The sequence below is a fragment of the Vitis riparia genome, chromosome 18, assembly GCF_004353265.1.
Source record: "Vitis riparia cultivar Riparia Gloire de Montpellier isolate 1030 chromosome 18, EGFV_Vit.rip_1.0, whole genome shotgun sequence".
NCBI lineage: Eukaryota > Viridiplantae > Streptophyta > Magnoliopsida > Vitales > Vitaceae > Vitis > Vitis riparia.
In genome coordinates, this window is record NC_048448.1 from 35,086,573 (window position 1) to 35,114,061 (window position 27,489).

Consider the following 27,489-nt stretch of genomic DNA (forward strand, 5'->3'; position numbering starts at 1 on the left):
ATGGGACGAAAGCGAGGGAGAGAGTTAGAAAGCATGAGATAAATGCTGCCTTTTTCCTTTGGCTGTTTCACTTGGTGGCTAAGGTTTAGGGCCTTCTGGACTTCCCTCCTGCTATGCTGGTGTGCCACATTTTTTCCTATTTGGGTTGTTCCAGCCGAAGTTTATCAAGCCATCCCAACCCGACCAATACACAATTAAAAACAATGACCGACCGATGTCATACACCCGCTTGTATGTTGAGTAAGAGGCCCCATAAAAAAATAAAGATATTATTAATACACCCACTTCTATTTTTGAAAAATAAAAGAAAAAGATGAGAGTGACGAGAGCAAAGATGGATGTAAATTAATATTACCTGAAAATTATGCTCAAACTTAAGCAATTACATGGATTTAGAACTACTTGTTTTGTAAATTAAGGTAAATAAGATTCAAGCTATAAGTAAATAACCTTGAACAAAGTGATGATTCCCGTAAATAATGACTTACATTCAAACAAGTAAAAAAGGTCTGAACAAAATTAACCAATAAGAAGGATAAAGGAGGTTTTTAACCAAGTTTCAAACTAACGAATACTAGGTCATGTATTTAGCCCAAATCTTAGGAGAAGTGAGTAAAATTAACTCTAAGAGTGAATCACCACTTATTTTAGTGCGCTTGGGAGGTGCATAATTTGGGTGTGTAGGTTAGATGTGGTGTGTTGTGGCTGTGCAACACTTTATTTGTATGTAAACATTTAAATAAATGTCCTTATATCTCCATTTTACTTTGTGATATCTTCGTATACTTTAAGTTTATAATATAAATAATGAAATAATCTTCATTTGAATACAATAAAAATACTTTTAGAGCATAATTTTTTATTTCTTGTTATAAATTGACAATTTTTACTCAATTCTTAAAAAAAAAAAGAGTTTGTCCAGATAAATTCACCAAAGATAAAAATCTAAAAAGTATCACCAACATAGAAACAATAAAATCCACCACTTTTTGTTTTAATTTTTGAAACTTTTAAAAATGACATGTTTTCCTTAGTGAAAATTTCTGCATGGCCATGACAATATGCATGGTATGTAAAAAGACTCTTAATCCATTGTATCATATTATATATATTAAAATTAAAATTAAAATTATTGAGTTTGAAAATAAATAATTAGCTTATATTTCAAATATTATATTATGGTGTTTCAACAACTTCCCATGTTTTTTTTTTTTAATCTTTCTCCATACCATATTATTTTAAACTATAGTTTGATTTGCCTAATAGCTATGGTGTTCAACAACTTCCAATGTTTTTGTCTCTTTCCATACCATGGTAAAAAAAAATGATCAAGGTCTAAGGGAAAGTCTTCTCCCACAAAGAGAGCTTGACACACGAGTGTTCTATTATATGATCCAACACCTAGTTAAAAAAGAGTTCCAACTCCTTACATTGATCATGTGAGATGCAGGGGATGATGAAACTACTTTTGTAGGGGTATATTCGAGTGAAATCTAGTATTGGAATAGGGAAAATTCCTATGCATACTATATACCACATTAAAGTCTTTGAGTTGAGATTCATATGTATTTTATAAAACTTCATTTGAAATTCTAGAGAGGAAGTTGTGTTCAGTTTTCCTTAAAAAAAAAAAGTCCAATTGTTTAGTGCTACTTGAGAGTTAGAGAAATTCTACTTCCTAGGTATATTACAGTGGAATTTGCGATCTAAGTTAGACTTTATAACTTACCTAGAAAATACTGTCTCGGAAATTGTTCATGTTTGGAGGGTTGTTCCAAGTTATGGCAATTGGAAGCTAAAGAGGTAGGGAATTGATTGATGAGAGGCAAAGGCTTTGGAGAAAATGGGTGAATGGTAGATTCTACGAAAAAAAGATAGCTTCCTTGCTCTATATCTCTTGTGGACTATTTTGGATGGTGATTGAATCCATATTCTTTAGTATTTACTTCTTGGGTGATGAGCTTGTATTTCTCTTCCTATCTATTTAGTTCTTTTCTTTTTCCATCTATTTTGGTGTTAACTATAGTTCACCTATTTTATATAATTCCAAGTTATGGCAATTGGAAGTTAAAAAGGTAGGAAGTTGATTGATGAGAGGCAAGGACTTTGGAGAAAAGGGGTGAATGGTAGATTATGTGAATAAAGGTTTGCTTCCTTGCTCTATATCCCTTGTGGACTACTTTGAGTGGTGATTAATCTATATCCCTTAGTATTTACTTTTTCAGTGGTAAGCTTGTATTTTCCTTTTTATCTATTTAATTATCTTCTTTTTCCATCTATCTTGGTGTTAGCTATAGTTCAAATCTTTTATATAAAAATTATTTTCGACATAACAAATTAGAGGAAGAAAGGGGGAGTTAAATTTTGATGTTGCAGCTAAGGGACATGAGATGTTGCACTTTTTAAGTATTAAGTGTTTTTAATGTTGGAAGAGTTTTGTAATAAGATTAGAAGTAGGAAATATTACTGTTTGTAATATGTAAAGATGTATCTAAACACTTGAATCATTGTACACTCTTTAATGGAATGAATAAAAATGCAAGTTTTAGTATATTTGGTCATGAGGTGTTTTGATTAATTTTGGGTATGTTCATCAATTAAACTTATAGATTTAATTTACTCATGGTACAATAAAAATCATTTAATGGTGTTAAGTGTTCATTAATGGAGAAAAAAAATTAAGTTTCAAATTTTAAAAGCACTAAATTGAAAACATGAGAGAAAATAATATAGGTAGGCTTGGACGTGAGTGTGAAATTCAATTTAAAGATGAGTGGTGTTGGAAGCATACTATTTTTAATCTAGGTGTATTAAGTGTGTTATTTTAATTTGGAAGGTACACAAAATATTGAAAAGCTCAGGTGCACAATTTGAGTTAAGTGTGTTGTTTGAATGAAGTGCACAATTAAGTATCCCATTTGATCAAGTGTGCTATATGGTGCACTGCACTGGAGTTGCACTAAGTGCACTAAGTGATGCAATGTGAAGCGCGACTATGTGAATGCTCAATTTAAGTGCGCTTGAGATGTGCACAATTTGGGTGTGTAGGTTAGGTGTAGTGTGATGTGGCTAAGCAACACTTTATTTGTATTTTTATTGTAAACATTTAAATAAATGTCCTTATATCTCCATTTATATCTCTATTTTACTTTGTAATACTGTATTGTGTTATTTGTATCTCCGTTGCTTTAAGTTTATAATATAAATAACGAAATAGTCTTCATTTGAATCCAATAAAAATACTTTCAGAGTCTAATTTCAAATAAATTAAAATCTAATTTTTTATTTCTTGTTATAAATAGACAACTTTTACTTAATTTCTTTCAAAAAAAAAAAGTTTGCCCGGGCAAATTCACTAAAGATTAAAATCTAGAAAAATTATTTTAAGCATCATTAACATGAAAACAATAAAATCTACATATTTTTATTATAAATTTTGAAACTTTTAAAAATGATGTGTTTTTTATACTTAGTGAAAATTTCTCAAAACTTAGACAATGTCAGAAAACTCTTAATCTATTGTATACCTTGTTATTTGTATATCAAAATTAAAATTCCCGAGTGTGAAAATAAATAATTAGCTAATAAATATATTATTATTATTATTTGATTCACATTTTAAATTACAGCATTATGGGTTAATCTTTTGTATTATAGTTAAACTATAGTTTTAGAATATAGGGTGTGACAAGGAATTACTCATGTTTTACACATAATGAATATAGATATTTTACTGTTGCATTAACCTTTTAAAAATTGCAAGAATAAATAGCATTGAAGGCATAAAGCCAGGCAAGTGTTTAGGAACGGAATTTGAAAGAAAGAGAATACCATTGAGGCCAACCTGATGTAATAGAATCCAACTGAGTCAAATATATCGAATTGGTTGTTTCATAATTTTGAATTATAATGGATTAATAAATAAATCGAATTGCATCCAAACAACTACGTGTTGTTGATGTAGCAAGAAGAATTAACATGTCTTTTCATGCCTCAGCATGCATGTGATCCTCCAGCCCAGAATTATAAACCAGAGGTAAAAGGTCCGATAGTAAGCTTTCACCCCAGCGTCGGGGGAAATCGTTTCATCTACTACACACTCCTGATGATGAAGGTAATTACCTATAAGTTTACCTAACAAGATTCAACTATCTAAAGTTTTTCCTCAAATATTTTTAATAGTGGTGCATGTATGTAATATTCAAAATTTTGTTTTTTTTAACCATCTACACATTCTCAATTATATAGATATTGTCTGTTTTAAACTCAAAATTTTTTCATGGCTTTAAAATATTTTTATATGTTTAGTAAGGAGTCCGTAAGAGATTTTTTCGTGTATTGACGTGACCTTTATTGGGTGTCAAATATCACAATAATCCTTATGGAGACACAAAATTTTTATTGTGCCTCATAAGATTGTGGGACTAAAAAAACAGATATCCATTACTGGTCAAACTAACTCTCACACCAAAATGAGGATTCAGCTTTGATTGGATTCATTTGTAATTATCTATATAAATATTATTTGCACTATCTCAAAATGTCCTCACTACTTTAAAAATATTTCTATATTATTAAAAAAGCCTATACATGTAACTCAAAGAAAACTTTTTCCACATCCTGTGTAAAGTTTTCAAAAATCTAAGAAAATGAGCAGTTCTCCTTCATATAAAAAACAAGGCTGCAACATCCCAGAGTTAATGGTCTGCCACATATAGAAAGTGCCGTGAAGTGTGTGTTGTCTAGCAAAACATGTTCACCGACCATGTCAGGCTGCCCGATGCATGTTAATATTACATACTAAAATGTATTAAGAAAAAGAATATCCTCCTGATCATGAAGGTAATTACCTATAAGTTTACCTAACAAGATTCAACTATCTAAAGTTTTTCCTCAAATATTTTTAACAGTGGTGCATGTATGTAATATTCAAAATTTTGTTTTTTTTAACCATCTACACATTCTCAATTATATAGATATGGTTTGTTTTAAGCTGAAAATTTCCTCATGACTTTAAAATATTTTTATATGTTTAAGAGGAGTCCAAACATATACAATATAACGTAAGAAATTTTTTCTTGTATCTAATGTGACCTTTATTTGATGTCAAATATCATAACAATCCTTATGGAGACACAAAATCTTTATCATGCCTCATAAGATTGTGGGGCTAAAAAAACAGACATCCATTACTGGTCAAACTAATTCCCACACCAAAATGAGGAATCGGCTTTGATTAGATTCATTTGTGATCTATTATGACCTATATAAATATTATTTGCACTATCTCAAAATGTCCTCACTACTTTAAAAATATTTCTATATTGTTAAAAAAGCCTATACACGCAACCTTCTGAAAACTTTTTCCATATCTAGTGTGAACTTTTCAGAAATCTAAGAAAATGAGCAGTTCTCCCCCATTTAAAAAACAAGGCTGCAACATCCCAGAGTAATTGGTCTGCCGCATGGGCAGCCCAATATAGAAAGTGCCGTGAAGTGTGTGTTGTCTAGCAAACCATGTTTACCGAGCATATCAGGCTGCTCGATGTATGTTATTACATACTAAAATGTATTAAGAAACAAAGCATATCCTAGATTAGGTTTGGTTTCTAGGATATATTAAAAAAAAGGAAAACATTGTGGAATGGTTTGCTACTTTCCAAACAGTCCATATGCCTCTTGACACACCCCTTATGAGACAATATCCACGATTCTCAATGCTCACATTGTAACAATTTGTTCTATGAATTGTGAAGGCATACAGACAAATATTCAATTTTCAAGAGTAATTTATCTAGATAAATACAAAAAATAATGGTTCACCTGCTGCAACCATGCATCAATGGCACTTGATGACAATATATTTTTCATAAATAATGCTCAACTTGCTACTCAATTTTAGGGCTATCCATGCTTTAAAAGTAGTGAAGCTTGTGGGCTATCTTACTCGTGTCCATCCTTAGCAACATGTCTTCTCATTCCTTAGCCCAAAATTATAAATCGGAGGTAAATCGGCCGATGGTAAACTTTCACCCAGGCATTCGAAGCAATCGTTTCATCAACTACACTCCTGATGATGAGGTAATTATATGCAAATTTACATAAGAACATCTCAACTATCTAAAGTTTTTTCATCGAATTTGTTTAGCACTAATGCATGTAGGCAATTTTCTGGTACAGATAACCCGTGCCTATAACCAGAAGCAGGTTGAAGATTTGAAAGACGAAGTGAGGAGAGAGCAACTGGCAGCTGCTGGTAAGCCTTCACAGCAGCTGAACTTCATAGATGCAATTCAAAGACTCGGGGTGGCATACCACTTTGAAGAAGAAATAGAAGAAGCATTAAGACACATCTGTGATGACCACCATTACAGTGATGATAAATATGATGATCTGTATAATGTTTCTCTCCGATTTCGGCTTCTAAGACAACAAGGGTACAATATTTCATGCGGTAAGGCTCATGAATATATATATATATATATCAGGGAGGAAGAGCTTGACATTTTTTTCGAATTTTTCTTTCTTATTTTATTCATCCTTTTTGGGTGATAACTGCAGATGTATTCAACAAGTTCAAAGATAAAAATGGTAGCTTTAGGGAATCTCTGATTGGAGATGTGCAAGGCATGCTAGGTTTGTATGAAGCTGCACATCTCAGGCTTCAGGAAGAGGATATACTAGATGAAGCACTTGCTTTCACCACCACTCACCTCAAGTCTTTGGTAAAACATTTAGACCATCCTCTTGCAGTACAAGTAATCCAAGCCCTACACCAGCCCATTAGGAAGGGTTTGGAGAGGCTGGAGGCAAGGCCTTACATATCCATCTACCAAGATGAAGCTTCACATAGTAAAGCTTTATTGAAACTTGCCAAGTTAGATTTCAACCTACTGCAGTCATTGTATAAGAAAGAGTTAAGCCACATCACCAGGTTAGTTCTCAAATATTACATTCACTTAAATTCCAACTTTGACTTGGAGGATAATTTGTGTGAATTAATGTATTTCTCAGGTGGTGGAAAGATTTAGATTTCTCTTCAAAGTTACCTTTTGTCCGGGATAGAGTGGTGGAAACCTACCTTTGGATTGTCGTGGCATGTTTTGAGCCCCAATACTCATATGCTAGAAGAATACAGACCAAATTGCTTGTTCTAATAACAGTGATAGATGATATCTATGATGCGTATGGGACTCTTGAAGAACTTGAGCTCTTCACAGAGGCAATTGAGAGGTATGAGGTACAAATTTCACTCAGATAAATTTATTTCATATTGTAAACTAAGGGGAACTGGTTACCTAATTTTCAGGTGGGACAATAATGGTATAGAAAAGCTTCCAGAATACATGAAGCCGTGTTACCAGGCTGTTTTAGATGCCTACAAAGAAATTGAGGAGAAGGAGAATGAAGAAAGATCATATTGTGTTCACTATGCAAAAGAGGCAGTAAGAATCCTTGAGTTCTATCTTTGTCTCCCCATTACATGTAATATATAGTAGTGTTAATATATATTTGCTTTGTTGAGCATATTCCGGATGAAAAACTCTGTTCGAGCTTACTTCAATGAAGCCAAATGGCTCCATGGAGAATATGTACCAACGGTAGAAGAATACATGGGCGTTGCACTAGTAAGCTGTGATGTCCCCATGTTCACAATCATCTCTTTTGTTGGCATGGGATTCATAGCAACAAAGGAGTCCTTTGATTGGGTGTTAAACGGCCCAAAGATCGTCAGAGCTTGCTCCACAATTATTAGGCTCATGGATGACATGGCTTCACACAAGGTACCCTTAAATATTACTTCCAAAAAGCTTCTCATTCATAAATCGAAGACCATGAGGTTTAAACATGATGTTTTGCTGTTTTTTATGTAGTATGAGCACAAGAGAGGGCATATTGCCTCTAGTGTTGAATGTTACATGAAGCAATATAGTGTCTCAGAGCAACATGCATACCACGAGCTTAATAAGCAGGTTGAGAAAGCATGGAAAGATATAAACCGGGAGTTCCTCAGACCTACTGCTATTCCAATGCCTCTCCTTACACGTGTTCTCAATTTTGCACGCACTGGAGATTTCATGTACAAAGGTCGTGAGGATATATTCACGAATGTTGGAGAAGTGATAAAAGATAATGTTGCTTCATTGTTCATTGACCCTGTGCCAATCTAAGGCTAGCCCGAAGATTTGTGACGCAAATAGACTTTATAGCTTCTACTTTATTGCCTTTATGGTTTCGGGCTCCTTTTTGTCTTGGTTTGTTTTGGAGAGCATGATATAGGTTATGAGTCCAAATTCTAATAGCTTAAACTTTTGGGAAACTTAGTTCTCCAACATGATATCATTTTGTTGTTTAGTACCAACTCCCAACAACCAAAGAGTACATGGGCGTTGCACCAATAAGCTTAGATGTCCCCATGTTCACAATTCTCTCTCTCTCTCTCTCTCTCTCTCTCTCTTTTTATTTATTTTGCTTAGCTTTTCTTTTTGGTTCATGGGAGTATTCATTTCTTTGCAATCTTCCATTATGAACTTCTTGAGAATCTCCTTTGCATATTTTCTTTGGCAAATAAAAACTTGATCTTTTCCTTGCTTGATCTCCATTCCAAGGAAGTATGTCATTAGACTAAGATCTGTCATTTCAAACACTTGCATCATATCGAGCTTGAACTCATCAATAAGCTTTGCACTACTTCCTGTAATAAAAAGATCATCCACATAAAGAGAAACAACAAGAATTTCATTGTTATTTTCCTTAACATAAAGTGTGGGTTCTGAAAGACTTTTTTTTTAAAGTCCAGACCAAGCAAATAATCATCTATTTGACTATACCAGACCCTTGGTGCCTGTTTTAAGCCATAAAGAGCTTTATGAAGTCGATAGACTTTGTCTTCTTTGTCTTCCATAACAAAACCTTCAGGTTGGTCAACATAAATTTCTTCTTGAAGAATTCCATTTAGGAATGCTGATTTAAAATCCATCTGGTGCACTTTCTAGCCAAGTTGCGCAGAAATAGCAAGAAGTAATCTGATTGTGTCAAGCCTTGCTACTGGAGCAAATGTTTCAGAAAAATCAACACAAAAAATTTGTGCATATCCTTTAACTACCAGCCTTGCTTTATACTTGTTGACTGAACCATCAGCATTTAGCTTGGTTCTAAACACCATTTTACCCCAATTACCTTTCTTTCTTGAGGTCTATCAACAAGCTCTTAGGTTTTGTTTTTTTCAATCATGAACAACTCCTCCTTCATTGCATCCTTCCATTTGGACTCTTTGAGTGCTTCTTCATGGTCGACAGGTTCATAAATTGCAACATTGCATCTCTGATAAATTTCAGAGAGCAATCGAGTACCTCTTACTGATGGATCATCCTCCATTTCATCTAAAAAACTTGTTTCAAGCTTTGTCTTTGAATCTTCCCAATCCCATTCTTCATTTTCCATGAAGTTGGCATCTCTACTGATAATTATAGTATCAGTATGTGGCTGGAAGACTTTATAAGCCTTTGAAATTATACTATAACCAATAAAAATTCCTACAACAACTTTTTTGTCTAGTTTATCTCGTTTAACCTGAGGAACATAGGTAAAACAAAGATAACCAAACACTTTAAGAAAAGTCATTGGATGTTTGTACCTATACCATGCTTCAAAAGGAGTTTGATTCTTTACTGCCTTTGTAGAGAGTCTATTATGCAAAAATACAGTTGTGTTTGTAGCCTCTGCCCAAAATTTCTTCGGCAAATTCTTCTCGTGCAGCATGCATCTGGCCATCTCCATAATAAATCGGTTTCTTCGTTCACTCACTTCATTTTGCTTTAGAGTATAAGGAGCTGAAAGTTGGTGTTCAATTCCTACTTCTTCACAAAATAAATTGAGTTGACATGAAGTATATTCCTTGCCATTATCAAATCTTAAAATCTAAATTTTGCATCCACTTTCATTCTCCACTTTTGCTTTGAACTTCCAGAAACTGTTCCCAACCTCATATTTGAATTTCAAAAAATATATCCAACACATTCTAGTAAGATCATCTATAAAAAATGATATAATAGGGACTACCTTTGAGTGAAGGTGTCCTTTGAGGTCCTCCAACATCGATGTGAATCAACTGCAACTTATTTGAGGCTCTCCAAGTTGCTGTTGGGAATGGAAGTTTGCTTTGCTTTCCATATTGACAAGTCTGGAAGCTTGTGTAAATCACTTCAAACTCAGGTAAGCCTTCCACCATTTCTGATTTTTGCATTTTGAGAAGCCCTTGATAATGATAGTGCCCCAGCCGCTTATGCTATAACTCAACAATATTTTCTTTTGCTAGAAAAGCTATTTGTTCTTCCTCAAGTGGATCTAATGAGAAACTTTTTCCTCTCATTTTGACCTTAAACAAGTCTTGACCAGAGGCATCCTTGATCAGGCAATAATTATTTTCAAAATACACCTTGAAACCTTTTTCTAGCAGCCGACCAACACTTAACAAGTTTTGGTCTATTTCAGGTATGTAAAGCACATCATCAATGACTTTAGTACCTAAATGGGTTGCAATAGCAACAGTTCCAATTCTTTTCGCAGGAATATGACCACCGTGACCTTTCCAGACTCTTGCAATTCTTGTAGGCTTCAATTCTTTGAAAAGTTCCTTGTCATGAGTCATGTGATTGTCAATCAACCAGCTATCGCTTGAAATGCTACCTGAAAAACAAGTTGCAACAAAGAGATGATCATTTTCATCTTCATTAGCGATTTGGGCATCTACGTCTTGCTACTGGTTTTGGTTCTTGCAAATGATAGCTTCATGTCCAAGTTGATTGCACTTGTTACACTTAGCATCTGGCATTTTCTAGCACTTGAACGGTGAATGGCCAGTTCTATCACAATGCTTACAAGGTGGGTACTTTCCCTTAGAACTTCCAGCTTTGTTTTTGTTTTTCCTGTGCACTGCAACTTCTCCATTTGCTTGCTGGTGCTTTTTATTTTTCTTCTTTTTGTTTCTCTAACCATCTTCATGTTTGGCGGGCAAGGCTTCCTCTACAGTTGCTTCTTGTCTCATAACCATTTGTTGTTCTTGTGCCTGCAAAGAGTTCAACAACTCTGCCAACGTGATTTTGGACAAATCTTTGGTATTTTGCAAAGTGGTTATGGTAGCTTCAAATCTTTCAGGGATAGTAACCAGAATTTTTTCAACAATACGAGAGTCTTTAAACTCTGAACCAAGCAATCTTACTCTGTTGGCTATGCTTAAAAGCCTTTCAGAGTACTCCTTGATGATTTCTGACTCTTTCATCTTCTATAACTCGAAATATCTGATTAGATTCAGCACTTTCATGCCTTTAATTTGATTATCTCCTTCATATTCAAATTTGAGATAACTCCATATGGCTTTGGCTGATTTCAAAGACATAATTCGGGTGAAGATTGTAGCTAAAACTGCTATAAATGGGCAAGCTTTTGCCTTAGACTTTCTGGTTTTCCTTTCCTTGTGATTCTTGACTTGAGCCATCATTGGGTCACTTGATAGCGGAGGAACATCATAGTCATCTTCAACAGCCTCCCATAGATCTACAGCATCTAGGTAGGCTTCCATCCACACAGCCCATATGATGTAATTATCACCATTGAAGATTGGAGGTGCCATTGTTGAGAAACTTGAGTCTCTTTCCATGCTTGAAATTTTGGTGGAATACGTGGTGTTTTGGTGGCCCTTAACTCTCTTGAAAACTCACAATTTTTTTCACTCACAATCCCTCAAGAATATAACGCTTTGATACCAATTGTTAGTGTTTTAAGACAAGCTAAGGAAAGAAGACACAATAGAAAATAGAGAAAATATATCAGCGGAAGTCAATTTATATTTCCTCCATCCAACATACATTTATAGAATTGGGAAATAACTGAAAAGAGAAAAAATCTCAAATTCAAAACAGATAGTACGTGATCCACAATTTATGAAAGTAGACTCACATCTCCTAAAGAATAGGAACTAACAATGACTCAGTTTTATTCAAACTATGAAAAATTAAAACATAACGTGGCAGTCCAAAAAGCAAACTTCTAACACAATCTTCTAACAAAACATCAAACACATGCATTTGATTTCCTAGGTACCAAAGTAAAGAAGTTTGAAAAATAGTTCTTACACGAGAATAAGATGATAGTTGACTTGCTATGCAAAAAATATAGACAAAGATGAGTGGAGAATGGAAGGCAAGTCAATTAATTTAGCTTGAGTTTAGTTAATCAATTAAGTTGTGCTATTATAGATGGAAAAAAATAGGATTTGTTTCCTATTTTATAAACCAAATCAACATCTAGATGGTTCTGTGAAGATGCACTAGCCATTGGCTCCTCGCATGCATAATAACGTAGAGGGAAGACCCATTAGAATAGCCTTGCACATTGCAATATTTGTCTCTAATGGTGAGTTGTTAATTTGGTTGGCTATGGAGTTGATTGTGGCTCTGAATCTAGAGGCATTCGACTTCTATAAACCCCACTCAAGTTAGTGAGGATCATGTATTGAACTACCAAACTTGTAGTAGAGAATAGAGAAAACCCTTCTTGATAAAGGTTTGGTAAAAATATTTGCTATTTAGAGATGACTAGGAATGTACTTAACACAGGTGTCCCATAACAATTTTTTCACGAACAAGATGGTAATATAATTCTATGTGGTTTGTTAGAGCATGAAACACTAGATTTTTGGCCATATGTATTGCACTCATGTTATCACAAAGGAGCAGTGGGGGTTGAGGAAGTGGTAAGAAGAGAAAAGTGAGCCAATTGGCCAATTTGACAACAGTTCTATTGAAGAGTGTGTGCTACTGTCCTTGTTTCTTAGAAGCCCAGGAAATACAATTGTCATCAAGATAAATACAAAAACCACTAATAGTTTTCCTTATTATTAGACACCTTACCTAATCAGAATCAACAAAACATGTAATGATATGAAACTTTAAGCCAAAAAGCGAATTCCATAATTGAGGTTGTATTTTAAATAACATAGGATTTATTTCACAACCTTGAAATTTGCTTTAGTTGGTTGTTGGAGGTGTTGGCATACTTTGTTGACTACATGAGTAATATCTGGTCTAATGAATGTTAGATGTTGGAGGCTACTAACAAGATGGGATACTTGGTTGGGTCTACATGTTATAAATCATTTGTACTTGGTGAATCTTTAGCAAATATGGCTGTGGCCATGGTAGAACAATCTAGCTTGTGTGCTTTCTAAAGGAGGTCTTTGGTATAGTTTGCTTAGGAAAAGTACAAACAACCATGAAAATATTTAACTTTAATGTTGAGGAAACATTTTAGCTAATCGAAATCTTTAAGAGCAAATTTTAATGCTAAGAGGACACTTTGTTTTAATCCCATGAGATATCATCGTACCTTTATTGAATATACCTATTACTACCAGATTCCATCAACAATAACCTAATTCATAGGGAATATATGATTAGCTTATGATCTCACTCATAGGTCAAAGTCACTACTAACTTTAGTACGAACTTAATATTCTCTTAAGGTTGAGAGACAATACAATGAAACAATTTGTTGAAGTCATGATTACTTGATAGCCTTAAGCCATGACTCACCGTAAGTTCCGTCTAATGTGTAACCATACACACTAGTACACTTACAGTGGAAAACCTATCTTGATAACCAAAACCAACCACCCCTTTAATTACAACCTCAAATGGATTGTTTAAGTCCATGAACCAATTGTGAACAAATCATTTACTTACAAGGAACCTATGACTTGATTCTTTCGTGCAACTCCTAATGAACACAAGTCATATACAATACAAAATATGTTAGACGAGAATGCTCATAAAGTGTAATGCCTGAAATAAGAATAGATAAAAGTGAAACTGGAATTCATTATTCATGTTTTTAAGTTATCTATCCTAACAAAATGGGGCTCAAGAAACCTTGGAGGTTGCTCTATATAAATTGTTTCCTTGAGATGACCATCTAACAAGATGTTTTTCATATTTAATTACTTCATAATCTAGTTAAAGGTGACAACAAGAGATGGGGTAAGGTGAATGGTTGTAGGTTTGACAACAAACCAAACTTTAGATCTTATAAACCCATAAAGAGCCATTAATGATAATGGCATTAGTTGGTATAGGAACCAAATTCCATGTGTTATTTTGTTGGAGAGCCTATTTTTCTTCTTGCATAATAGTTGTTCATTGAGGTTGTTTAAGTGCTAATTTAAGATTTGTAGGTTCAATAGGAGTAGGGTTATTAATATGTAGAGCCAAAGAAGGATTTTGTCTCAATTTTGCATGAGTAACCATGCCATGAGTGTTGTTGCTTGGGAGAAGTGGTGTATGGTGTTTTGGTAGATAAGAAGGATCAATAAGATCAACCACTGGTGTAAAATTAGGATGCGTACATTGTGGTAATAGAGAAGGGGGTGGAATTGGAAGATCAACAAATAGTTGTTTCATTAAATCTGGGGTGGAGTGTAGAGATGGTGGAGACGAAGGATCAGGTGTAAAGGGTGCCTAGAGTGGACTTCGTTAGAGAAGGAGAAAATGTGTTTGTGATAAGAGGTACAATGATAGTAGGTTTTGTGATAGGAATGACAGTAGGAGGAAGGGGTGTTGAGGTGTTTGATGTGGCTTGAGTGAAGGATGTGTTACTTGAATTTAACCATTCATAAATTCTTGCACAGAAGAAATAGTATGAGTAGCAAAAAGAAATTCATGCTCATCAAAGATAACATGTTTAAAGATATAGACACAATTTATTTGAGGTTCAAGGCATTTATAGCCCTCATGTAAAGGGCTATAGTCAATAAATACACAAGGATACGTTTTTCTCTAAAATTTAGCAGTATTGGGGCATGGAATTTGTTTAACAATGCCACATTGTCCAAGATGATTAATAAGTGATGCTATTGTAACCTCACCACCTCCATTAGATTGGAGGATTTTGATCCTCTTATCAAATTGATTTTCAACTTCTCTTTGGAATATAAGAAAACAAGTGAAGAAAAAAAAATTCAAATTTTCTTTTCAAGGGAAACAACTATGAAAAACGAGTATGATTATCAACAAAAAGAGCATAATACCGAAAATTTTGAGAAGAACTAATAAGGGCAAGACCCCATAAATCACAATGGACTTAAAGCAAAGGAAATTGTTAAATAGTATTTGATTGTCAAAAAGACAATTTACAACTTTTGCCTTGCTAACACGAAACACAAACGGCAGGCCTTTGAATCCAATTGAATATATTTATTTTGTTTTTTAACCTTAAAATATGTAAAACCTTGGTAACTTGGATCTCGATGTCGGATACTAGAATCTGTTGTAGTCCCCTAGATGACACTCAAACTCCATTTTTTTTTTCTTTCGAGTTATAAAGATTTCCTTACCTAGGCCCTCTTACCAAAATCTTATTGTCCTTGTCCTTAATGGGTAAATTAAAAAGAACATTGATTATTAGAGGTAAGTTGTCCAACAAATAAAAGATTTTTCACTAAGTTAGTCACAACTAAAACAATTTTGAGCTTTAACTTTCCATGGTCGGTAGTTAAGGAAGTATCACCAATATGTGATATTTGAAGCCCTAAACATCACCTATAAAAAATTTATTTGATCTTTTGTAGGCTACAAGTTGGTCAAGTTCACCTACATTTTTGGTCATGCAAGAGGTGGCTATGGATTATGTATAAAAGTTTAGATCTGCATTCGCACTGAGGTTTAACATAGTGAGTGGTCAAGGACCTTCATCATTTTAAAAAGCTTAGTTGTATCAATCCCAGCAAATTTTAGTTGTCTGATTTGGTTTGCCACAAATTTGGCATATCATAATAACTTTATGATTTATAGTTTTTTGTAATTAAAGTTATTTCTTTCTTGTTCTGAGTTGCTCTACAAGATAGAGTGCCTTGATTGATAATGATCATCTTGATTGTTGAATCTTAGAGAATTATTTTGTTGAACACCTCTCCCTCCTTTACTATGGGAGAAACCTCTACTTTGATCACCAAACAAGCTACATCAATCTTTGCCTTTTTATTATTATTATTTTTTTAAAAAAATTTACGCTCTAGTTTAAAAAATTTAAAAACTATTATAAAGAATTATCCAAAACTAATATTTAAAAATTTTAACTATTAAACTATCATCAAGAATTATCCAAAACTAACATTTAAAAATTTCACTTGAGACCAATTATGCTAAGAAGAAGATTATATATATATATCATCAAGAATTATCCAAAACTTTTTTTTTTAAAAAATAAAAAAATCTAACTTAATAACTACTTATTAGTACACTTAAGCAACTAACAAACTAACTACAGCAAAAAGCTTACAACTCTAACTGAATGCACTAGCTCACCAGCTTCTATTTGAATGTTTAACCACTATATATATTTAAAAATTTAGAACAAGGATTTAATTCATTTGAGAAATAAGAGTTATCATTATAAAAAATATACATAATATTTATAGGTAACAATTTTCCTTTAAAGAAAAGTACCCAAGTAAGACTACAAAATCTATATCTATTGTCTGCTTACCGAGAATGAGTTTGGGAGTCGGATTACTTATCAAGAAGGTGCAAGAATAAATTGTATGTAATACCTCTTTAAGCTTTTATACCTATTGTCTCTAGTAAGCAAGTGGAATGAATTATGACAATTAAATAATTGATCATGGATACCTAGAAAGGAAGAACACAAATATAAAACAAGTCATGGTGTTTGTCATGTTACAAAAATATACAAAATAAATGATAAGAGAATTTGCATAAGTTGATTTATGAAACTAATTAAAAACATTGGTTTTATTATTTCTAAATTCAAAGGATTAAAAAAGTTTACTTACATAAAAAAAGGTTATTCCAATTTGATGATTTCAATCTATTTTAAGTATAAAAGAAAGTTTTAATTTATTTTTTTATTTACAAAAAATGCTTCAAAGTATTCTATTATTTATAAGGAAATGATTTTTATTTACTTATCTTAAAAAATAGAATAATTTTCACAAATTCTATTTACCAACATTCCACTTTGATTTTCTTGGAGAAGAGAATATTTTTATGATATTTTTATTACAATATGATTTTTACGATTTTATTTACAAAAAAGTATCCAAATCTAATCTTATGTCTAAAAGAATATTTTTTATTACTTATTTAGGAAAAGGATTTTAAAAAATGTTTTTTAATTTACAATTTTTCTTAAAAAATGATATTTACAAATTGCTTTAAAATTGTTATAAAATATAGGATTCTGTACCACTATGGTAACTTGTGGATGATCATCCATAAATATCTTTTGTAACTCCCTATAAAAGGGAGAGACCCCTAATGAAATTCAAGAGAGTTTTCCTATACATTCTATTCTCTCTTTCTTACTTTCTTCTTTTCTCACTTTGTTTTACAATACGTTATAAGCACGACTAGTCTCTACAAAAATAATAGAAAGATTTTTCTCTATTCAGAGAAATAGAAAGACGTTCTCTTTTTTAGGAAAATAGAAAGACCCTTCTCTCTTCTTTCTCACAAAAAAGTATGTGATAAACTTATATCATGATTTTCTATTTTATTATCCTTTGATCTATTTTTTATTTTATTTTATTCGAATACATAAATATTACAATCCCTATAACCAGAAGTTATGGGATAAATTATAAATATGGTAAATTCATAACCAGAAGTTATGAAAAATATGTACAATCTCTATAACCAGAAGTTATGAGATAAATTATAAATTATGGGGTAAATTCATAACCAGAAGTTATGAAAAATATGTGCAATTCCTATAACTAGAAGTTATGGGGAAAATTACAAAATTACAGATAGATGACCAGAAGTTATGTATATGATCCTTAATTATTTATTTTTAATTATACGGTATAACTGGATGTTATACCAAACAATATTATATAGCCAGAAGCTATAAAATAAATAAAGAGATGTTCATAGCCTGAAGCTATGTATAAATCTATATAATGAAAGTTTATAGTTTGAAGCTATGCACAAATCTACACAATGAATAGTTCACAACTTGAAGTTATACACAAATTTATATAAAAAAACGGTTCATAGCCTGAAGCTATGTACAAATTTAAATATTTTCTTGTTCTGAAAAAATAATCATGGCCTGAAGCTAAGAAAGATATTAACTTTTAATTTCTTTAATTTCTTTTAATTATATTGTGTAACTAGAAGTTATACATAAATAGTTCATAACTTGAAGCTATGTACAAATTTGCATATTTTCTTGTTTCAACAAAATGATCATAATTCAAAGTTATGAAAAATATTAACTTTTAATTTTTATTTCGTACTCACTTATTTTTCACAACAGGAATTATGGAAAACAATTTTTATTAACAATAGTTTCATAGCCAAAAGCTATGCATACAATTTATAATTATCTTGTATAGCTAGAAGTTATTCAAAACAAAATTGTCAATGAATCTTGGAGCTATGATCAAAGAAGGAAATCAAGCATCCCTGCAGGATAGCGCAAAAACACTAATTTTCCTTCGTCATCATCTCCATGAAGGTTTAACAAAAAATGAGCTTTTGATGAGAAATCACCAGTCTCATCCAACTAGATCTGAATCATTCCCTGAAGTGAATGCAATATTGTCCCAAACTCGTGGACGATGACGAGGACATGGTCGTGGAAGAAATCCCCAATACCATGGTTCTTATAGTAATAATTCCCCAAATTCTCAGAAAAGGAAAACCTCATTGCACCACCAGAAGTAGAATAATATTGAGGTAAAACAAGAAAATGGGAATGTTTATAAGATAAACCTCCTAAGAACCATGAGAATAAGTGTTATAGATGTGGTATGAAGGAGCATTGGTCGCGTACCTTTTGTACACCCAAACATTTGGTCGACCTTTACCAAACATCAATAAAAGGAAAGGAAGTTGAAATGAACTTCACTGATAGTGATGGCCAAGTGGATCTAACCCATTTAGATGTTTTAGATTTCTTTGAGAATCCTAATGAGAAAATTGATCATCTAATTGGTGATGGAAATGTTTGTTATGATTAAACGTTATGTTTTTATTTAGTTCTTTGCAAATAGATTTGTTTTGTTATCATCTTTAAACACATTGTTTATTATTCATCTTTTATAGTTTATTTCACATTTTATTATTTCTCATTTAAATTCTTTTCTTTATTTATACTTGAAGATACATGGATCTCTCTTATACCTTGATCCATTACTACAATTAGTTTGATTATTGAAATACTTCCTAATTATTTCATGTATAAATTGCTCCACATTTACAAAATCAAATGTGTGAGATACATACGAAATATATAACTTTAAATTATCTTTTCATATTTGTTTTATTGTGTTGTATATGCTCTCATTGCTTTTACACAACTTATTAAGTTAAGCTATCATCGATGACTAATATTTTTCCATTGATTTTAACTATTTCTCTATGATAATATTTATTTAACTCTATAAAGACGAGGTCTTTATGACAATTTTTTATGACTTGTTACTTTGATGAAACTCTTGTCTCATTCACCGCACAACATTGATGACAAACAATGTTAATACTATATCAAGTGATAGAAACATGATTAAAGGCTTCAGAAGAGCTTATACTATGTCACTAGTAGTATTTGATTCCATGTGAATGACACTTTATATGATGATAGATCCAGAACAATCTTGTAAGACCAACTTGGTCCCCCGGGATAAAAGGTCATATGGATGTACATTACAAAACCAGAAGTTTTTAATTAGTGACAAGTCTACCTATACACTTAAAAGGTAGAATAACATATTGTGCAGATTATCATTTTAATGAGACAATTTTCTCACCGTTAGGGGAAGAAGAGCCAATTCCAAAAGAATGGCGTGAAATTATATGGAATGCATTGACTTTGACTCATCTTAATCCTCATACAAATCAATGTGAACTAGAAGTTTAAATGATCATCATTTGCAAAATCTTGCAAATCAATTATCAGATGCACTCATTAATACAAAGAAAGTGACAAAGTCATATATCCTGGCTACAAATACTTCAGCACGGATTGATGTCTCTGTAGGACAGTTACCAAATGAATCTAAGATATGCCTGAAGTGTGGTAAACTTGTCAGCTCAAAGAATGTAACTCCCTAGAAGAGAAGAACCCAAGAAAAACTTGGCACTCTAAAAGAGGCCATAAAAAATAACCGATCAGTTTAAAATGAATAAATCTATAGCCCCAAAAGAGGCATAAATAATGCAAAAGCCCCTGAAAAGACACATATTGAGTAAGAAGCCCTTGAAGAGGCACATATTAAATGAAAAGCCCCTAAAGAGGCATAGGTACCTGAAAATTGTGAGATCTCAATAAGTTATGTATACACGGGAGAAAAATGGGATCAAAATAATATTATTTTCACTTTCCAAGTGGCCTCCATAAGAAATGATGAAGATCCTGAACCAAAAAATGTGGAAGAATGCCGACATAGAAACGATTGGCCAAAATTGAAAGAAGCTATGTAGGCAGAGTTAAATTCATTAACAAAACGAGAAGTTTTTGGACCTGTAGTCGAAACAAAGATGTAAAGCCTGTTGAGTACAAATGGGTATTTTTACGAAAACACAATGAGAATAATGATATCATAAGATATAAAGTGCGATTAGTAGCACAAGGTTTCTCGTAGAAACCTAGTATTGACTATGAGGAAACATTCTCTCCCATCATGGACACAATCACATATCATTTCTTAATTAGTTTGGCAGTCCTAGAAGGACTAGATATGCGTCTCATGAATGTTATTACAACATATTTATATGGATCCATGGATAATGATATATACATGAAAATTCCTGAAGAATTTAAATTGCCTGAAGCAAATAGTACAAAGCCTTGTAGCATGTACTCAATCAAGTTACAATGATCCTTGTATTGATTAAAGCAATCTGGGTGCATGTGGTATAATCGCCTTAGCAAATACTTGCTAAAAGAAGGGTATGTGAATAACCCTATATGGCCATGCATCTTAATTAAGAAATTAGAAACTAGATTTGTAATTATTGCAATGTATGTTGATGACTAAAATCTTGTTGGAACTCCTGAAGAACTTACAAGAACAACAAATTACTTGAAAAAGGAATTTGAGATGAAAGATCTTGGAAAAACAAAATTTTGTCTCGGCCTGTAGATCGAGCATTTTCCAAATGGAGTTTTAGTACATCAATCAACATACATTAAGAAAGTTTTGAAGTGTTTTTATTTGGATAAAGCGTATCCTTTAAGTTCTCCAATGTTGTCCAATCACTTGATGTGAAAAAGGACTCATTTCGTCCTTGCAAAAAATGATGAAGAATTACTTGGTCCTAAAGTACCATATCTTAGTGCTATTGGTGTACTTATATATCTTGTCAATTGTATACGTTCAAACATTGTTTTTTTTTCTGTCAATTTATTAGCAAGATACAGTTCTGCTCCAACTCGAAGACATTGGAATGATATCAAACATATATTACGTTATCTTTACGGAACTACTAATATGCATCGATTTTACTTAAGGGAATCAAAGGAACAATTGCTTGGATATGCAGAATATCTTTCAGATCCATATAAAGGTAAGTCACAAATATGGTATATGTTTAATTACAATGACACTACTATCTTATGGAGATCTATCAAACAAACAATGGTGACCATATCATCAAATCATTCAGAAATTCTTGCAATTCATGAAGCAAGTTGTGAATGTGTATGGTTAAGGTCAATGATCCAACATATACAAGAAACATGTGGACTACCTTCAATCAGAGACAATGCAACCGTGTTACATGAAGATAATGTTGCTTGTATTGCACAAATTAAAGGAGGATTCATAAAAGGTGATAAAACTAAGCATATCTCCCTAAATTCTTCTATACTCATGAGCTCCAAAAGAAAAGTGAGATCGATGTTCAACATATTTGGTCATGCAATAATCTAGCATATCTATTCACAAAGGTGTTATCTTCGACCACATTGAAAAAGTTAAGGTATGACTTTGGAATACGAAGTTTGAGAGATCTACCATTTGAAATGTTGAAGAAATCATAATCATGTTTATATGAGGGGGAGAATGATAATATGGATATACTGCACTCTTTTTTCCTTCGTCCAGGTTTTGTCCCAATGGGTTTTACTGGCAAGGTTTTTAACGAGGCGATTATAGTAATTCAAAAGAATATTGTACTCTTTTTCCTTCACTAGGGTTTTTCCTAGTAAGGTTTTAATGAGACATATTTTTATGATCATCCAAGGGGGAGTGTTATAAAATATAGGATTCTGTACCACTATGGTAACTTATGGATGATCATCCATAAATATCTTTTGAACTCCTTATAAAAGGGAGAGACTCCTAATGAAAGTTTTCCTATACATTCTATTCTCTCTTTCTTACTTTCTTCTTTTCTCACTTTGTTTTACAACAAAAATAGATTTTTAAAAACTTATTTAGAAAAGAATAAATATTCAGATCCAACTTTATTTACAGAAGAAATGATTTCTTTAGTTTTGATTCAAAATAAGATTTTTACAATTTTATTTACATAAGTATAAAAGTTCAATTTGGTTTTATTTACTAGAAAACTTTTTTTTTTTTTCCATTTTTATTAAGATGTGATTTTTACAATTTTATTTTAAAAAAAGTTTACAATTTTATTTTAGAAAAGAGTTTTGCAATTTTTTTTTAAATGTTTTACTGTTTTATTAAAACAAAATGCTTTTTAGATTTTATTTTAAAAAATGATTTTCACATGTTAAAAAAGAACAAGAAAACTTTACAGTTTTATTTTTTTTTAAAAAATGATTTTCCAATTGTATTTACAATTTATTTAAAAAAGGATTTTCCAGTTTTATTTTAAAATATATTTCATTGTTTTATTTCAATTTTGTTGTGTTTTTTTAAAAAGAAGTTTGAATTTCTCTCTCTCTCTCTTAAAAAAAAGTTCAAATCTCTCTTTCCCTATCTCTGAAAATATGATTTTCACATGTTAAAAAAGAAGAAAACTTTACAGTTTTTTTTTTAAATGATTTTCCAATTGTATTTACAATTTACTTAAAAAAGGATTGTCCAGTTTTTATTTCAATTTTATTGTTTTATTTCCAATTGTCCAGTTTTATTTAAAAAACACACACTCTCTCTCTCTCAAAAAAAAAAGAAAAAAAAGAAGTTCAAATCTTGACTTGATTGATATTAACTCAAACTTTTGGTCTCTCTCCAATTGACTTGATTTCTATATTAACTTAAACTTTTGGTCACTCTGGCATTAATTTTAATGTTAAGGTATCAATCCAATTGACTTAATTTATATCAACTCAAACTTTTGATCTCTCTACAATTGACTTGACCTTAAAAAACTTTTGGTCTAATATTGTCATGAAGGTGAACTGTGAACCTAACTGATGCATGTATACCCAAACCCCACCATTGGTTTATAATATTGTCATCATAATATTTAAATATGAGACACTTTATGCATTTATCATGATAAGATCAAAGAAAACACTAGAGATGCAATAAAAAGCAATATCTAGCAGAGGCAAACAAACCTCAATAGACCAAAGCCACAATAATATCATGGTAATAAAATAATTTGGGAAACTAAGTTCTTTTATATACAAACCAAAAATTATTTTAGAAAATTAATTAAAAGAAATACTAATATTAAGGAAAAAATTAGTGTCTAGATGAAAAGAAAATTGCAAATAATTTATTTTTCAATTATACACAATCATATTACTAATTATTTTGATTCTTAATTAAAAATAATTAATAAAAATAGAAATATACACTTTTCTTAATTAGAATGTGATTTGAGTTAGGATAATTCTTAAATTTTTGACAAATTTTCAATCCCAATATTTCATTTACACATAATATTTATTTAAATTCTGGTATGTATAGGTCCTACATCAATGAAATGATGCTTGATTTGACAAATGTCCTTACAAACACGTTCTTCATTTTGAATGTTTATAATGACAAAGAAAGTTACGTGATGTGATTCAAATTAAACCACCAAGTCCCTAAAGGAGACGTATGTAACTAGCCAATCAATTCATCACATGAAAATCATTCCTCCACCCTATCATAATAATTGATTCTTCACCCATCAATAATTGAACTCCCCTAATATTGCAGTTTACATCTCCTCTTTCTATGTATGAAATTTTAACGTAGTCATGTGACATTAATTAATAAATTCCAATAAAACTATAAGAGTTCTAAATAATCAATGAATCCAAAATATTTTCAACTAGTTCCTAAACATTATAATTAATCTTCCTATCACTCAAATGAATGTAATATAAATCAAATAAAATATTTTTATACATAATTATTATTGCAAACTAAGAGGATGGTAGGTAAAATTTAATTAATACTTAATTCTTAACTAAAGATCCTAAATTAAATTACATGTAAATCATTAACTTAAAATTTATTATTTAAATAATATGGAGCTTGCCAAGCTATATCTCTCACACTGTTCCAAGGAATTAACATGTCTAGTCAAGTCTCAGCATGTTCTCTAGCCCAGATTCCTAAACCCAAAAATCGTCCTGTGGCAAATTTTCACCCCAACATTTGGGGTGACCAATTATCACCTACACCCCTGAAGACAAGGTAATTCAATGAAATTATATTTATATAATTATTTAGAAGTTATTTTTCTCGATGTTGGATGACAAAATTTGTTGGTCTAGGTTACTCGCGCCTGCAAAGTGGAGCAGATTGAGGATCTGAAAAAGGAAGTGAAAAGGAAATTAACGGCTGCTACTGCTAACCGTTCCCAACTGCTAAACTTCATTGATGCAGTGCAACGGCTTGGGGTGGCATACAACTTTGAACAAGAGATAGAAGAAGCATTACAACATATTTATAATAGTTTTCATGACCTCAATGATATTGATGGTGATCTCTATATTATTTACAAGTGCAACTTGTTGCTCTTGGATTTCGACTACTAAGGCAACAAGGGTACAGTATTTCATGTGGTAAGAGACTACGGAATAATTATCACTGAATAAGAAAAAATCACATTCAAACTTCTTATTATTTACATCTTATGTTCAAGTGGTGATGTTTGCGTAGGTATATTCAAAAAGTTTACGGATGAACGAGGTAGATTCAAGGAAGTTTTGATCACAAATGTACGAGGCATGCTAGGCTTGTATGAAGCTGCACATCTCAGGGTTCATGGAGAGGACATACTTGCAGAAGCACTTGCTTTCACCACTACTCACCTCAAGGCCATGCTAGAAAGTTTAGGATATCCTCTTGCAGAACAAGTTGCTCATGCCCTGAACCGGCCCATTAGAAAAGGTTTGGAGAGGCTAGAGGCAAGATGGTATTATCTATCTACCAGGATGAAGCTTTCCATGATAAAACTTTACTAAGGCTAGCAAAATTAGATTTCAATCTAGTGCAGTCACTGCACAAGGAAGAGCTAAGCAATCTTGCAAGGTTGGTTTTTAAATCACCCCACATGCCCTAGGCTATTCTTACGACTTTCCTCTATGCTGATTGGTTTTTAATGTCTTTTAGGTGGTGGAAAGAATTAGACTTTGCTACGAAGTTACCTTTTGCACGAGACAGATTGGTTGAAGGCTACTTCTGGATATGTGGGGTGTATTTTGAGCCCCAATATGTACATGCAAGACGACTTTCAACCAAAGTAATTGCTATGACATCCATTATAGATGATATCTATGATGCATATGGCACATTTGAAGAACTCAAGCTCTTCGTAGAAGCCATTGAGAGGTTTGCTACTTGCACATTACCAACCTTGACTGTGTATAATCTATGTATATATATATATATATATATATATATACCTAAATCAAGGCTCATTGTTTGATTTTCAGGTGGGATATTAACAGCATAGATCACCTTCCAGAATACATGAAACTCTCCTATATGGCACTCTTAGATGTGTACAAAGAAATCGAGGAAGAGATGGAGAAAGAAGGAAACCAATATCGGGTTCACTATGCCAAAGAAGTAGTAGGACACCTTTAACTCTAGATTCCCACCTTTTGCATTGGTGATATTTTATATGGTCTCATATATACATAGATATAACTTGGATGAATGTTTTTCAGATGAAGAATCAAGTTCGAGCTTACTTTGCTGAGGCCAAATGGTTACATGAAGAACACAGACCAACAATTGAAGAGTACATGCGTGTTGCAGTAGTAAGCTCAGGATATTATCTGATTGCAACCACTTCCCTGGTGGGAATGGGAGAAAGAGCAACAAAGGAGGCCTTTGATTGGTGACCAATGATCCTAAGATTATGTCATCTTCAAGTTTAATTGCGAGGCTCATGGATGACATCAGATCACATAAGGTATGCAAAATATGTGATTCAAATGGGGTGAGCATAACACACTGGTTTTTTCTCAACTTTTGTATTATACATGCAGTTTGAGCGAGAGAGAGAGCATGTGGCCTCAGCCATTGAATGTTAATATAAAACCTCTCTCTCAGCCATTGAGCAAGAGAGAGAGGTGGGAACAACCTCTAATCACTTACCAAGGGTCTCCAAAGGAAGAAATTGACCATGGGAAGTGAGCTAGGTGTCCCGTTAGCTTAAGGATTGAATGTATCAAAATTTTTAAATGATATACTTAAAGTTCCAAAGTTCGTTTCGAAGTAGAGAACGACCTCCAATCACTTTCCAAAGATTCGTAAAGGAATAAACAAAGCATGGGTAATAAGATAGAGGTTTCGATAGCTCAAGAATTGGATGTACCAAATATTTTTAAGGATGTACCAAATTTTATGAAAAATGTACTAAATTTTGTAAATAATGTATCAAATTTTGTAAAGGGTGTATTAAGAATGTCAAAACTCATTCTGAGGTGTGGAATGACCTCTAATCACTACCTGAGGGTCCTTAAATGATAATTTTGACCATAAGAAGATAAATAGAAGTCTCGATAGCCCGATGATTGGATGTACCAAAATTTCTTAAGGATGTACCAAATTTCCTTAAGGATGTACTTAAGGTTTCGAAGTAGAGAACAACCTCTAATTGCTTCCTAAAGATTCCTAAAGAAATAAACGAACCATGAGTAATAATATAGAGGTCCTGGTATCTCATGGATTGAATGTACCAAATTTTTTTAAGGATCTGCCAAATTTTATGAAAAATATACCAAATTTTGTAAATGATATACCAAATTATATTTAGGATGTACCTTGGGTTCCAATGTTCGTTCCAAGGTGGGGAACAACCTCCAATTCATTCTCGAGGGTCCCTAAAGGAATATATGAACCATGAGAATGAAGATAGGGGTCTTGGTTCCTCTAAAAATGGATATGCCTAGGATTGCAAAGTTCGTTTAGGGGTGGGCGAGGACCTCCAATTACTTATCGAGAGTCCTAAAGAAATATATACACCATGATAAGTATGATAGTGGTTCTAGTTTCCCTAAGCATGAACTTACCTTCTTTTTCTTTTTTTTTTTTTTTTT

General features: G+C 32.4%; 1 protein-coding gene and 1 pseudogene across 1 annotated transcript; both read left to right on the plus strand.

Moving 5' to 3' along the window:
• Positions 1-214: 214 nt before the first annotated feature.
• On the plus strand, positions 215-8,364 carry LOC117905779 (valencene synthase-like). Its single transcript, XM_034818651.1, has 8 exons — positions 215-231; positions 5,931-6,081; positions 6,181-6,454; positions 6,562-6,934; positions 7,015-7,233; positions 7,310-7,459; positions 7,526-7,784; positions 7,875-8,364. Exons 1-8 carry the CDS (start codon positions 215-217, stop codon positions 8,169-8,171), a joined length of 1,740 nt encoding a protein of 579 aa, XP_034674542.1. The 3' UTR covers positions 8,172-8,364.
• Positions 8,365-24,509: 16,145 nt separating this feature from the next.
• LOC117905780 lies at positions 24,510-26,481 on the plus strand (annotated as a pseudogene).
• The last annotated feature ends 1,008 nt before the right edge of the window (positions 26,482-27,489 follow it).